General features: G+C 43.6%; 1 protein-coding gene across 3 annotated transcripts in view; it reads right to left on the bottom strand.

The window, feature by feature from the left end:
- The window catches only part of THOC2 (THO complex 2), a 56231-nt gene extending 43083 nt beyond the window's left edge, over positions 1–13148 (bottom strand). For all 3 annotated transcript variants that reach the window (XR_004425834.1, XM_033137937.1, XM_033137938.1), the window contains exons 1-2: positions 12832–13148; positions 2192–2235 (exon numbers count right to left, since the gene is read on the bottom strand). Coding sequence is in view for 2 of the 3 variants with exons in the window: in XM_033137937.1 (XP_032993828.1) it covers positions 2192–2235; positions 12832–13133 (346 nt within the window). In the remaining variant the exon portion in view is untranslated. The remainder of the gene's footprint in view (positions 1–2191; positions 2236–12831) is intronic.
- Between the last annotated feature and the right edge of the window lie 360 nt (positions 13149–13508).

Genomic DNA, 13508 nt, shown 5'->3' with positions numbered 1-13508 from the left:
CCATTCTTGGGCAAGGTGATTGAGCGAGTGGTTGCTGAACAACTCCAGGCACGCCTGGGAGAAGCGGATCATTTGGATCCCTTCCAGTCGGGATTCAGGCCTCATCATGGGACTGAAATTGCCTTGGTCGCACTGGTCAATAATCTCCGGCGGGCTAGGGACAAAGGTGAGAGCTGTTTCCTACTTCTGCTGGATCTCTCAGAGGCTTTCAATACTGTCAACCGTAACATCCTTCTGGACCATCTAGAGGGGCTGGGAGCTGGGGGCACTGTTATGCAGTGGTTTCGCTCCTTCCTCCTGTGCAGTGTCCAGAAAGTGGTGGTGGGGGATGAGTCAGACCCCTGTGCTCTCACTTGTGGGGTGCCTCAGGGTTCTGTCCTCTCCCCCATGCTTTTTAACATCTACATGCAGCCGCTGGGAGAGATCATCAGGGGGTTTGGGCTGGGTGTTCATCAGTATGCGGATGATACCCAGCTTTACCTCTCTTTCAAATCAGAACCAGTGAAGGAGGTGAAGGTCCTGTGAGAGTGCCTGGAGGCGGTTGGAGGATGGATGGCAGCTAACAGATTGAGATTGAATCCTGACAAGACAGAAGTACTGTTTTGGGGGACCAGGAGGCGGGCAGGTGTGGAGGACTCCCTGGTCCTGAATGAAGTAACTCTGCCCCTGAAGGACCAGGTGTACAGCCTGGGAGTCATTTTGGACTCACAGCTGTCCATGGAGGCGCAGGTCAATTCTGTGTCCAGGGCAGCTGTTTATCAGCTCCATCTGGTACGCAGGCTGAGACCCTACCTGCCCGCAGACTTTCTCGCCAGAGTGGTGCATGCTCTAGTTATCTCTCGCTTGGACTACTGCAATGCATGCTATGTGGGGCTACCTTTGAAGGTGACCCAGAAACTACAACTAATCCAGAATGCGGCTGCTAAATTGGTGACTGGCAGCCACCGCCGAGACCACATAACACCCGTCTTGAAAGACCCACATTGGCTCCCAGTACGTTTCCGAGCACAATTCAAAGTGTTGGTGCTGACCTTTAAAGCCCTAAACGGCTTCGGCCCAGTATACCTGAAGGAGCGACTCTACCCCTATCGGTCTACCCGGACACTGAGGTCCAGCGCAGAGGGCCTTCTGGCAGTTCCCTCACTGCAATTAGCAAAGCTACAGGGAACTAGGCAGAGGGCCTTCTCGGTGGTGGCACCCGCCCTGTGGAACATCCTCCCACCAGATGTCAAAGAGAACAACTACCAGCCCTGTTTAGGGAAGCGTTTCATGTTTGATGGATTACAGTGGTACCTCTGGTTGCGAATGGGATCCGTTCCGGAGCCCCGTTTGCAACATGAACAGAGCGCAACCTGAAATGCAGCCTCTGCGCATGTGGACAGCACGATTCAGGTATTCTGCACCGAACCTGCAAGTAACCCGTACCAGTACTTCTGGGTTTGGCGCATTCATAACCTGTGCCGAACGCAACCCGCAGCAAACATAACCAGAGTTATTACTGTACTGTATTTTAATATTTTGTTGGAAGCCGCCTAGAGTGGCTGGGGAAACCCAGCCAGATGGGCGGGGTATTAATAATAATAATAATAATAATAATAATAATAATAATAATAATAATAATAATAATAATTTATTTATTTATTTGAATATAGTCTCTTCTACAAGATAGAACCCACACCACTACTGAGTGCCTTCTGAGTAAATTATAGGGACCAAGTATTGCCCCAGCATCCCCTCTTTTATTCATGATAAAGTTTGTCCTTTTAACAGTAGTCTGGGATGAGAGATTACTATCTCAGACAAGTCCAAGGGCTGGCATACAACTATTGGGACTGTATATACTCTCTTCTTTGAATAAACTTTCCCATGCATATGTTTAAATGTTTTTAAGATGTTCATTTGAAAAGTATTTAGCTATGTGGTGTGGAATGGCTGCTATTCAAAAAGTCATGTTTATAACTAGTTTGAAGGCACACAACTAGTTTTGAAAGTTTCTAGATCCTGACCTCTATAAATAGCTATCCTAGTTAATGTCAAAACAAAATCGAAAATTCTTTCTAGTAGCACCTTAGAGACCAACTGAGTTTGTTCCTGGTATGAGCTTTCGTGTGCATGCACACTTCTTCAGATAATGTGTAAGATTAATTTCATTATTATTTTTAATAAAAAAGACTTAAATGTATTTACTTACCTCTGAAAGTTACATTTTCAGACTGATTACGACAAAGCTGCAAGCTAAAACAAAACGAAATGAAATTTTTTAGCATCTTAATTCCCAGAGTTTGCCTACTGAAACTTTTATTTTTGATTGTGTGGTAGAATACACATGCTTTAAACAAACAAACAAACTACACACATTTGTTGTTATTTATAATTCAAGCTGTATTTAGGACAACCTGAACACCATAATTCAAAGAAGTTAGGAAGGGAAACGTTAGGTTCATTTCCCGCAACTGGCTATCATCTAACAACAGCTGAGATTTCTTAACTCAACGTCTGTGTTTCCATAATATTCAAAATGTTGTAACTCAGTAATGCATTATACTGAAGATTGATGCTAAAGATAGGATAACGGATAAACAAATACGGTAATATCTTGGTCCTATAACCCACCCACCGAGGCAGCAACACCTATCAGTGGTGGAGGGGAGTTTTCAACCTGGCCCTCCTCCACACATGCTTGAATTCTTGCTCTTGAGGAAGCCAGCCTTTTCCCACTTTTGGCTGGCAGAGACACAAGTTGCCCTGCTTCTCCCACTGCTGACTTATTGACAGCCCACCTGGGCTCAACCTACCAAGGGAGTAGGGACTATATGAAGTCCTGGGCTGATGCGGGAATTGGCACCCCAGAAGGTGCTGAAACCAAATGGGAGTCATCCCCTTGTGGAGAGCAGCTTTATGGGGAGAGCAAGGGTAAGGGCTACTTGCTTAACATCTTCCTAATTGTTTTTACTGTTTCTTAATGTGTTTTGTTTTTGGAGGGAAGAAAAGATATGTCTGGGAGGAGAGGAGCTGGGGAGAGTAGAGGAGCCCCAATCACAAGGGAAGCCTGGTGTGGGTAGTAGGGCAGACACGGCAAAGGCAGTTAGTGGCTATGCTATGTGCCAGCACCCACACCCCACAACCTAGGAAATTGTGCTTGCCATATCAACCAGCGCTCAAGTCTGCAGCTGCTACTGCTGAATGCCAGGTTGACTAAATAAAATCTCCCTCAACCATGATGTGATTGTGGACAATGAGACTGATCAGGTCTGTATTACTAAGACCTAGGTGGGTGAGAAAAGTGGCGTTAGTTTCACCCAGATATGCCCACTTAGGTACTCAGGGCAGCATCAGGGCAGACTTGAGGGTCAGGGAGCGTGAATTGTGGTGGTTCCAGTCCTACTTGGATGGGATGCTTGGGGAGTTGTTCAGGCAGGGGTGGCAGTCCTTAAGGTTCAATTTTATATTCTATGCTGTTTAACATCTACATGAAACTAGTCAGTAGGGTCATTCCAGGTTTGGGACTACATGGTGACACAGCTCTGCTTCTCCTTTACGTTTGCAGGTGTGGCAGTGGATATGCAGGACCGCCGTCTTGCCTCAGCAATGTACTGGATGAGAGCCAATAAACTGAAGCTCAATCCAGCACAGTTAGGGAGTGGTTCCCTAGACTAGATGGATAGGTGGTCTGCTCTTGATGGGGTTAAACTGCCACTGAAGTAGCAGTTATGTAGCTTAGGGCATTTCTGGATCTTCTCCTGTCACTTGAGGCTCAGGTAGCCTCAGTGGCATGGAGTGCATTCCATCAACCTTGGTTGCTGGCTCAGCTGTGCCCCTACCTGGAAAGTGAAAGCCTAACTTCTATGCTCTGCTTCAGTTCAGAAACTTAAGCTGATGCAGAATGTGGTGGCCATATAACACCAATCTTGGTTTGACTACACCAGGCCCAATTCAAAGTGCTGGTTTTGACTTATATACTGTAAGTCTTAAATGGCACAGGGCTGCAATACCTACAAGTACCACCTCTCTCCATATGAACTGACCCAGACTCTATAATCATCTGAGCCCTTATTCGTGTCCCCCTCCCCCGAGCACTTCAGAGGCTACCAACTCAAGAACAGGTCTCTTTTTTTGTCTCCCTGTTTGTGGAATGCTCTTCCCAGAAATGTTTGCCTGGTGCCTTCATTGCACAGTTGGTTGCCAGACTACTAAACAATCTATGGCCTTTTAAATGTGTCAGGGGTATTTATTATTATGTTTTGTGTTTTTATGTTGTAAACCATCCTGTGATCTTAGGATGAATGGTGGTATATATATTTAGTAGACAATAATGCTTATAGGACAGAGATAAAAGTTTCTCCATGTTCACAGGGCTTTGTTGTTTTTTTAAGATATTATTCTCCAGCCTCTTGAATAAATGCCTGTTTATGAAGTACTAGTACTAGTACTTTCGGCATTACTTTGGCCACAGGTAGGTTGTCACTGGCCACAAAGGTCTACCAAGAAAATCACAACAAATATGCCTTCAATAAGTAGCTCAAAACACAGCAATCAAATTTTTAAGAGTCGGAAAAATGGTTCTGGAGGTGTAATGAATCAGATCTAAGTTAAGGGATGTTCAGAAACCCACGGTGTTTTAGGAGTTAATGGGCACCCCAGTTTGAGTGGCAGATACCCCTTGGGAGGCGGGACCTTCCGCTCTTTAAAAGGAGGGAGCAGCTGTTAGTGTGAGAGAGTGGTGACTGCAAGAAGGAGGGCGTGGGGCCAGGATAGGTTAGGTTAGGTTAGGATCGTTGAAGATGTGTATATGTTGCTGAAAGAAAGAGTTTACACTGTTATGAAACTAAGCTTATGAACCATTACTGAAACCGTTATGTTCTGTAAAAAATAAAGACCTTTCATTGTTGAGCTAAGAAAATATCGTCGTTCATTTGGTCCAGCGAGTTATATAGGCTCTTGAGGAGGTGAACTCAGGGAAAGGACAAAACTAACCTGAAGGGTGATAGTTTGTGTCTTGGAGTTCCATCAGGAGGGGCTAGCGGGCGGAAACCCTGGTATTGCCACAGAGTTGCTAAGAGGGCTTAGCTAACTGATATAGTGAGGGGATCTAATAAGGAGAGATCCCGAACTGTAGGCAAAGGAGAGGTTAACCCCTGAGCAGAGGATATAACCAGCCACGTTACTAAGGGATCCCCAGATTATAGATAAAAGGAGATTGAAATAACAGACGGACCTCAGAGGGACAGGTGGGGTGCATTGTAATTTGACCCAGAACACCTGATTAAAAATTCACTTAGTAACGAGGGGAGAGTCTGAAGTGGAGGTTCATCGCAGGAGGCTTTGTTTGTACACTGATTTTGCTCAAGCAGCAAAATGAGTGAAAAATAAAATCAGTACTGTATATGTTTATACTCATATCTACTGCTGTGACTACAGCAGTAGATATGAGTATAAACATATACAGTACTGATTTTATTTTTATTTTATTTTATTTTATTTTAAACTACAGTTTAATTCTACAGAGAAATTCTAGAACGGATTGATGGTAAATCTTCTATAACAATTTCACATAACAATCATCCGGCTACTACGTCTACACAGCTGCCATCCAGCTGTTTCATCAACTGACTGATAACTTAGCAAAGAGACTGGTTCAAAACATTCTAGAATATGAACCTTCAAATACAAATGTAACTGATTCCATCAATAGGAAGACCAATGAACCTTGACCAGTTTTTGGTTTTTTTTAAAGCCTGTAATTTCTTTTTTACTGCTAACCATCTAAACAGTAAATGAGTAGGCCTACATGCAATTATGAAGAAAAGAAACAACCAATGGGATCTGTAAATCATGAATGGTCTCTCACATCCCACTTCAATAATGTATTTTCTTCTTTAGTCTTAAATATGTTAATATGTTCCCTCTCTCTTTCTGTCTTTCATTCTCTTTCTACATGTATTTAAAAATCAGTTATTTAAATTCAGCTCAGTTACGAACGGAATGTGTATGAAAATATAATTTTTAAACAGCATTCATTTATGTCTTTTAATTAAGTGCATATGTAATGTAATAGCCCTTCGTTACTGCAATTCAGAAAAACCTTCAGCGTTTAGGCCATGACATAGTAGTGACATAAATGAGCTTAGGTCATGCACTCCCCTCATCCTCCATGCAGTTAGGGGGACCGGTTGGGAAGTTTTGGCTTCTGCTTAACTGTGTTATGTCATTTTGTTTGAGCTGATAAACCAAGATAAACATTAACATGACCTAAAACCTTGTTTCAGATAAGAGTAACCAGTTTATCAATGTACATGAAGTAACAAATCATGTTTAAGCAAAAACAGAAACAAATGCTTCCAACCTCTCCTTAGGAGAGAATGAGCTTGAGGATCTCGGAGGCTTCTTCATGCCAAGCTTAACTATGGCTTAGTGTAACAGCCAGATGCAGCCTTATCCAAAGGGAATGTTAGCAAGGAAAACATTTTCTTGAGTCAACAGTCCTAGTTTTTCCTCACATCTTGAAGAAGTGAAGTTTCAACTAAGGCAGATTTTTCAATACTGCAAGAACGGCTACAAAACATGTATTTAGTGTTCTAAGGGGGTAATGGCACTGTAATTGATAATATTATTACTGTTAAAAAGCAACTGACTCACAAATATATTTCCATCATAAGCCTCAAGTGGTAATTCTACTTACATAAATGTGGCTTATTCTCAAATCACTGTACTTATGACTGGGGAGTAAACAACCACTGTCTGGCATCTCAATAAAAAAAAATTAAGAGTGATGAAAATAAAAGGAAGCCAAAAGTCACCACTAGAAAAGTCAAAAGAAAGCTACAAGGTTTAAAAACTAAACAAAATAATGTCTTAAAGTTCATTTAATAGTCATTCATTTATTTTACTGTTTCCAGTGTACATAGGATGCAACAAAGGATACAGACCTCCAGTTAAAGCAGGAAAGAGAGGTCTGTTAGTTTAAAACAGTTGCTGAAGCAAAGTAAATATGATTTATATTACCAGTCTTCAGGCAGGCATTTGTCTATGTTTTAAGATTAGAAGCATCTAGTCTCTGAGAGACGCCTGATAAATATGAAATAATTACTGGCTATGAGATTTTATTTTGCTCTTTGTTCCTTTTGAAAATTCTGTGCTTGATCTTTTCAACTCTTCATTCAAAGAGGAAATACTTGTGGTATCAGAATCAAAGGATTCACCCAATAAATTCTGGCAGCAATCCTTTAACAGTAATTCTTGAAAAGTCCAACTAACAAGACAGAGGCAACTCCCTCATATGAATATTCATTGGCAATATCACCATCACCAGGAGATGATGCTAAATAAAATACCATTGGGTAACTCAGAATTTGTATACCACCACAAAACAATGTAAGCAACCAATCCAGCCTAATGCTATTATTTGCCCATTTTCACTCCTGGAGTTTAAATTAAAAAGGTAAAGGTAAAGGATCCCTAGACCGTTAAGTCCAGTCACAGACAACTGTGGGGCTGTGGGGCTCATCTCGCTTTACAGGCCGAGGGAGCCGGCATTTGTCCGCAGAGTTTTTCCAGGTCATGTGGCCAGCATGACTAAACCGCTTCTGGCGAAACCAGAGCAACACATGGAAACGCCGTTTACCTTCCCACCAGAGTGGTACCTATTTATCTACTTGCACTTTTTGGCGTGCTTTCGAACTGCTAGGTTGGCAGGAGCTGGGACCAAGCAACAGAAGGTCACTCCGTCACGGGGATTCAAACCGCTTACCTTCTGATCAGCAAGCCCAAGATGCTCAGGGTTTAGACCACAGTGCCACCAAATCCAAGTTTAGATTAAGAAAACACAATTTTGTATAAACCTGCTCTTTTATCATATTTTTGTCGACATTAAATAATCTGTTATGTTAAATATGCATGTTATGAAGCAACATTTCCTATTGTATGTGCTAAATCTACTGCCAATCTCATTAGCTGACCAAAAGTTTTAGTGCTATGAAAACTAATTCTGTCTGACTATGGGCATGTTTACATGCCCCATGGCTTACTGTGCAAGTCTGATTCAGTCCTTTTTTTGTGCTTGGAAAATAAAACATGATCTATTGCCGAAGTATGTTGTTAGCATACTAATCATGGTTTATTGGAAACTAAACAAACCATGATCTTCGGATTAACATAGCATGAAACCAGGAATTGTGGTTTGCTTCATCAAAGCATGAACCAAGAGCAGCAAAACAAACTTGCTCATGCACAACAAGCCATAGTTCAAGTAAGCCATAAACCACCATGGCTTAAGTCACATTCAAATGTGGTCACTGGCTATTTTATAAACTTTAGTACATTTTCCCCATGTCATCTTTTTTTAAAAAAAGGACAGACAGGCTTCGTTACATGGTGTGTTGGGTTGGGGGGGGGAATTCAATTATATAATGTTTACCAAATTACTTGTATCTATACCAGACTTTCCCAACCTGATGCCGTCTGGGTATTTCGTACTTCAACTCTCATCAGCCCCGAAACAGCATGCAGATGTTTGTTGAGACTAATGAGAGATTTAATTCAAACATCAGGAGGGTACCAATACAGGTAGCACTGCACTCTAGGGCTACCTTCAGAAAATATTCTTTAAAAAATGGTGAGAAAAGCCTTTTTCTTTGCATAAACTATTATTCTTCCTTTTCAACCTTATTCTGCATGTTTGATAATTGCAGCTCATAGCTCAGGGAAGAACCAAAGCTCAGTGATGGAGTACTTGCCTTGTGTACGGAAGGTCCCAGGTTCAATCCAGGTAGTGCTGGAAATAGCCCCTATCTGAAACTCTGGAGAGCTGCTTGTGGTCAGAGTAGATAATACTGAGCTAGATGGATCAACATTCTGACTTCATATAAGGCAACTTCCTAGGTTCCTATGTAATGCTTTTCACTCATTTACCTGGGATAGACTTTAGGCTAATGAGCCTGTAATTTCCTATCTTCTCTGACCCCGTGCACATTTTAGAAATTGTTGTAATATTAACACATGACTGACTGAACTTTAAGCTGGTCCTAGCAACTAGTTTAGAATGTGATTTTTTTTCCTAGAATGAATTTAAAGGCACAAAAATACAGTAAGCAGCAGAGCAGATAATGAGGGACCTTTGGGGAATAGCAGCAGTCATGTTTATGAACAGTGACACTACAAAAACAAGATATTTTTTAAACCAATTTAAAATTAGTTAGGAACTTCTATCATGCCCAAAACACATATCTAATATTCATGCCTGGCAGCAGGTATTTCTGGAAAGAGGTGAACACAGTCTAACCTATGCTGGTACACTTTGAAAACAGGAATCTTCTGTGACCAAAAAAAATAAGATGTTTTGCTCACAGCTGTATATCTGTATCAAACCCACATAGTGGGCTACTGAAATCTGAAAACTGTGGATAATTGAACCAGCACATCAGGATGTTGTGGCTAAGATTTTATGGACCTGGAAATTTCAGGAATAATAATAATAATAATAATAATAATAATAATAATAATTTATACCCTGTTCATCTGGCTGGGTTTCCCCAGCCACTCTGGGCAGCTCCCAATCGAATGAGAACAGCTCTTGCCCCTGGATCTCATTTCTTTGTTAGAAAGTGTATCTTAACTAGATTGTTTGCAGTTTTGAGGTGCCCAATAGTTTCAACAAATAAACTGGACTGACTGGACCTAACTGGATCTAAAAATTATTTTGTAGTAATATCCTAACTACACTGTCAAAAGAAATCAGAACTGGGGTGACCACTGGCATACTTAGGTACATTAACACAGAAGGATTAGAATTTCTTCATTCTAAAGACAAGACTTGTACTATGTGGACCTTAATACCTATTGAACAAGTCACATTTGCAAACCTATCTGTGCATGAAGAACACTTGCAGGATTGATAATATGATGGGACCACATCATGCATATTCCAAGAGATAGACTTTTTGAGTCTCCGTTTGGTATGTTTAGTAAGATATCTCACCAAGATCAGTGAGACTTTGTTCTAAGCAAGCAGATACAAAGAGTGGGATCCTTACAGTCTTCTTCCCTCAAAAGCAAATTACCTGTATTGAATGGGAGTTACCTTCAAGAGTACTGCTCATGCTAGGGTGGTCCAACATGCGGCCCTTGAGGCGTTTTTGGTGGACTTTCCAATTACTCCCTCCCTGTTAATGACCACCACTACCAGCAGCAGCAGCAGCAACTACGTGTTGCACCCCATCTCATCAGAAAGTCCTGCCTCCTACATTCCCAGCTGCAGGCACACCAGGTGGTTGGATGGCACTGCTTGGTAGGACAAAAACCTGTGGTTGCACTGCTGGCTCCCTTAATCCTCCCCTGCCCCAACCCTCCACCTCTATTAATGCACTATAATGCTAATAATTATTGGCACATTGATCAAAACTTAAATAGCATTCAGGTGACGCTTGCTCTGCTTGCACTTGAGCTTGGCTGTAGCCCCATCAGACAACTAATTCTCATTACAGAGATTGGGCATGTGGCATTATAAGGGGCATGTCGCGTATCACATGATATGTGTGATTTTATTGCTGTGTTGTAGAGTGGGGGAGGCGGTGCAAGAAGGGGGTGCCAAGAGGAAAAATACTTCTATAAGAGGATTGATAGGAAAACAGCCAAATTTGCATTCAGCTTCCCTATTTTAGTTTGCTGCTGCTGCTGCTACTGCCGCCTGTGTCCTCCTGGATAGGTTTGGGTCCTGGCTGCACATAGCGCAATGAAGGTGCAGTTATTTTCCAGGCTATTGGCCACCCCCTCCCCACCTCTTTTCTTTCCTTAAGCAAAAAGTTGGTAATAGCACAATCCTATCAATGTCTACATGCTCAATTGGACTAAATCCTGCTAGGATTGTAAATGTCCCTGCAAAGAGGAAGCTCTGTTCTCATTTTGTTGCTTAAAAACACACACAAATAAATCTAGATTCCTTCACTACACTAAAACACACACACACACACACACACACACAAAAGTGATGCCGCAATTACTGTATTTTCTAGTCCTCTCCATTCCTTTGGCCAATTTAAAACTACATTTCAGAATTTTTGGGGAAGGGTTGGGGAGAGGAAACAAGAGTTCCACCCTCACACAATACACTGTATTACATTTAAGTTCAGGTATTTATTCAAGCTTTTTCACAGGCTGCATTTATTTACTGGCTTCACAAGAGGTTTGAATTGTTTTTTTATTAGAATCCTTCTAAAATGATTTTATTTTTATGCCCTGCCTGCTTATGCTGACAGGAACTCAATGTCTTCATTGTTAAAGAGCAGACATCTGTTTGTGTATTCATTTATATATTCAATTGAATATATTGTGTATATTAACTATAATTAACTATATTGCAAGCACTTTAATTTACAACATGGAAATTAAATCCAGTGTGTGGCCGAATGTTCTGCATTGAAGTACTTTTGTGTCCCACTTAGTCTGAGAGGTTGGACCACACTAGCTCAGGCTATAGGCTGCAATCCTAAGTAAATTTAGTTGGAATTAAATTTAATTGATGTCAGTATGATTTAGATATGAATAAACATACTTGGGACTGCGCTATAAATTGTGGTCTGGGATACTACATAGCTGCTTGATTTAAATTGGATTCAATTCATTTAAAGCATTTATATTCTATTTAGTTGTTAGCATTTGTAAGTTGTTAACTGCATAGTGACAGCACTCGATCTACAAAGTCTTCAAATCCCACTGCAGCTAAACTGCAAAAGGCAACTTTTATAGCATGATCCTACTAAGCACATTTATTCAGAAGCAAGCCTGACTGACTTCAATGGAACCCACTCTCTAGTGAGAGGGATTAGGGTTGCAGTCCAACCCCATTACATCTTCAGCAAGCAGTCCTATTTTATTAGCAGAAACCCCACACTAAGATGTACAAAACTGGAGCCAGAAAGACCATAAACCTCACTAGGGAAGGTACCAGAAGATGGTCGGGGGGGGGGGGGAAGCTTACACTTACAGCACCCAAGCTTCAAGCTTCTCTAAAGATACCTTTTTATTCAGATGGATGAAAAAATAAATTGTTGAACAAACGAACAACAATGCAACTGCAGGAAGGTCGGTCCAGCTGGGGAGTGGGGAATATTACCCAAATGCGAGGGCTGGTTAAAATAACAATGGCAATAATAATAACAACAACAACAATAACGGGGAAAAGAAAGGAAGGAAGGAAGGAAGGAAGGGAAGAGAAGAGAAGAAGGGAAGGATTGAAGTAAGAGCCCAAGACACCTAACATTACACAGCTTTTGACAAAAGTCAGCCTCGCGATGGAAACGGGAAAGGCGGCGGTGGTAGGGGAGTGGGATAGTGGGGGGGGTCCCACCGAGAGACACCCCCCCCGCGCGCGCGCGCCTGTTCCGTATGCGCGCGGCAGGGAAAGTGGCTCAAGGCGGTCTGATCTCCAAGCAGATCGAGAGAAAGAAGGACCGAGATCTAAAGCTCTGGGCCGGGGGGGAGGATTAGCGCAAGAAGAGATGGGGGCGGGCGAGGCGCTCAAAGGAGTGAGGGAAGCCCGGAGTCACCTCAGGGCCTAGATCGGGGAAGGGGCCGCGGAGGTCCGATTGTGGGGAGGGGGATCGTGCGCGGCGGAAAGGGGGGGGGGATCGTCCCCACAGCAGGAGCCGCCGATCTGAGGGCTTGGGTGCGTGGGCCCATGCCCTCCATTGCCCGTCCTCGCCGATCTTCTACCCGGCGCACAGGCGCACCTTCCTCGATTCCCCCCCCCCTCATGTCGATTCCCCCCCTTGCCACCCCCCCCCCACACAGCGCACATCGCTGCGCCTCCCCCCATAACCCCCACACCCCCGGACTCACAATTCGGTCTTGCCCGATTTGTCCCAGTTCCTGATCCACTCGGCAGGTAGCGCCGCCGCCGTGGATGCCCCCGATGTCGATGGCACTGATGAGGCCGCTGCTCCTGCCGCCATCTTCCTGGTGTGGCGCCGAAAGCCCGGATGCGAGAACGGCGGGCCCGAGGTCAGAGGGGACGGTGGGGGCGGCCATGACGAGCATGATGGGAAAGTGGGCGGCGAAGGAGGAGGGCCACGACTACGTCGACGGGGAAGAATGAGATGCGGCTTTCGAAACACGGAGAACCTGGGTGTCCCTCGCGACATGGCGCGGACTAGACCCAGGAGCAGCGCGGGGCTCCCCCGGGAGGAACGGAGAGGCCCGGCGGAGCCTAAGGCGTAGACCACGTCTTTCCCTTCAGTGCATCTGCAGACTCCTCGGCGCCGAGACCTGCTATTTAAATAAGTGCACGTACGCCGGGTCATGTGATGGACTGTGCGCAGGGATAGGGGGAGCCTTACGTGGACTGCGCCCTGCCCCGCTTTTAATTCCACACCTGCTGCTCTGGTAAAGTTAAAGGGACCCCTGTCCCCTTAGGTCCAGTTGCGGAGGACTCTGGGGTTGCTTGCTGCGTTCATCTCGCTTCATTGGGCGAGGGAGCCGGCATACAGCTTCCAGGTCATGTGGCCAGCAGGACTAAA

Source organism: Lacerta agilis, chromosome Z, assembly GCF_009819535.1.
Source record: "Lacerta agilis isolate rLacAgi1 chromosome Z, rLacAgi1.pri, whole genome shotgun sequence".
NCBI classification, from domain to species: domain Eukaryota; kingdom Metazoa; phylum Chordata; class Lepidosauria; order Squamata; family Lacertidae; genus Lacerta; species Lacerta agilis.
This window is presented reverse-complemented; position numbering and strand designations above follow the sequence as displayed.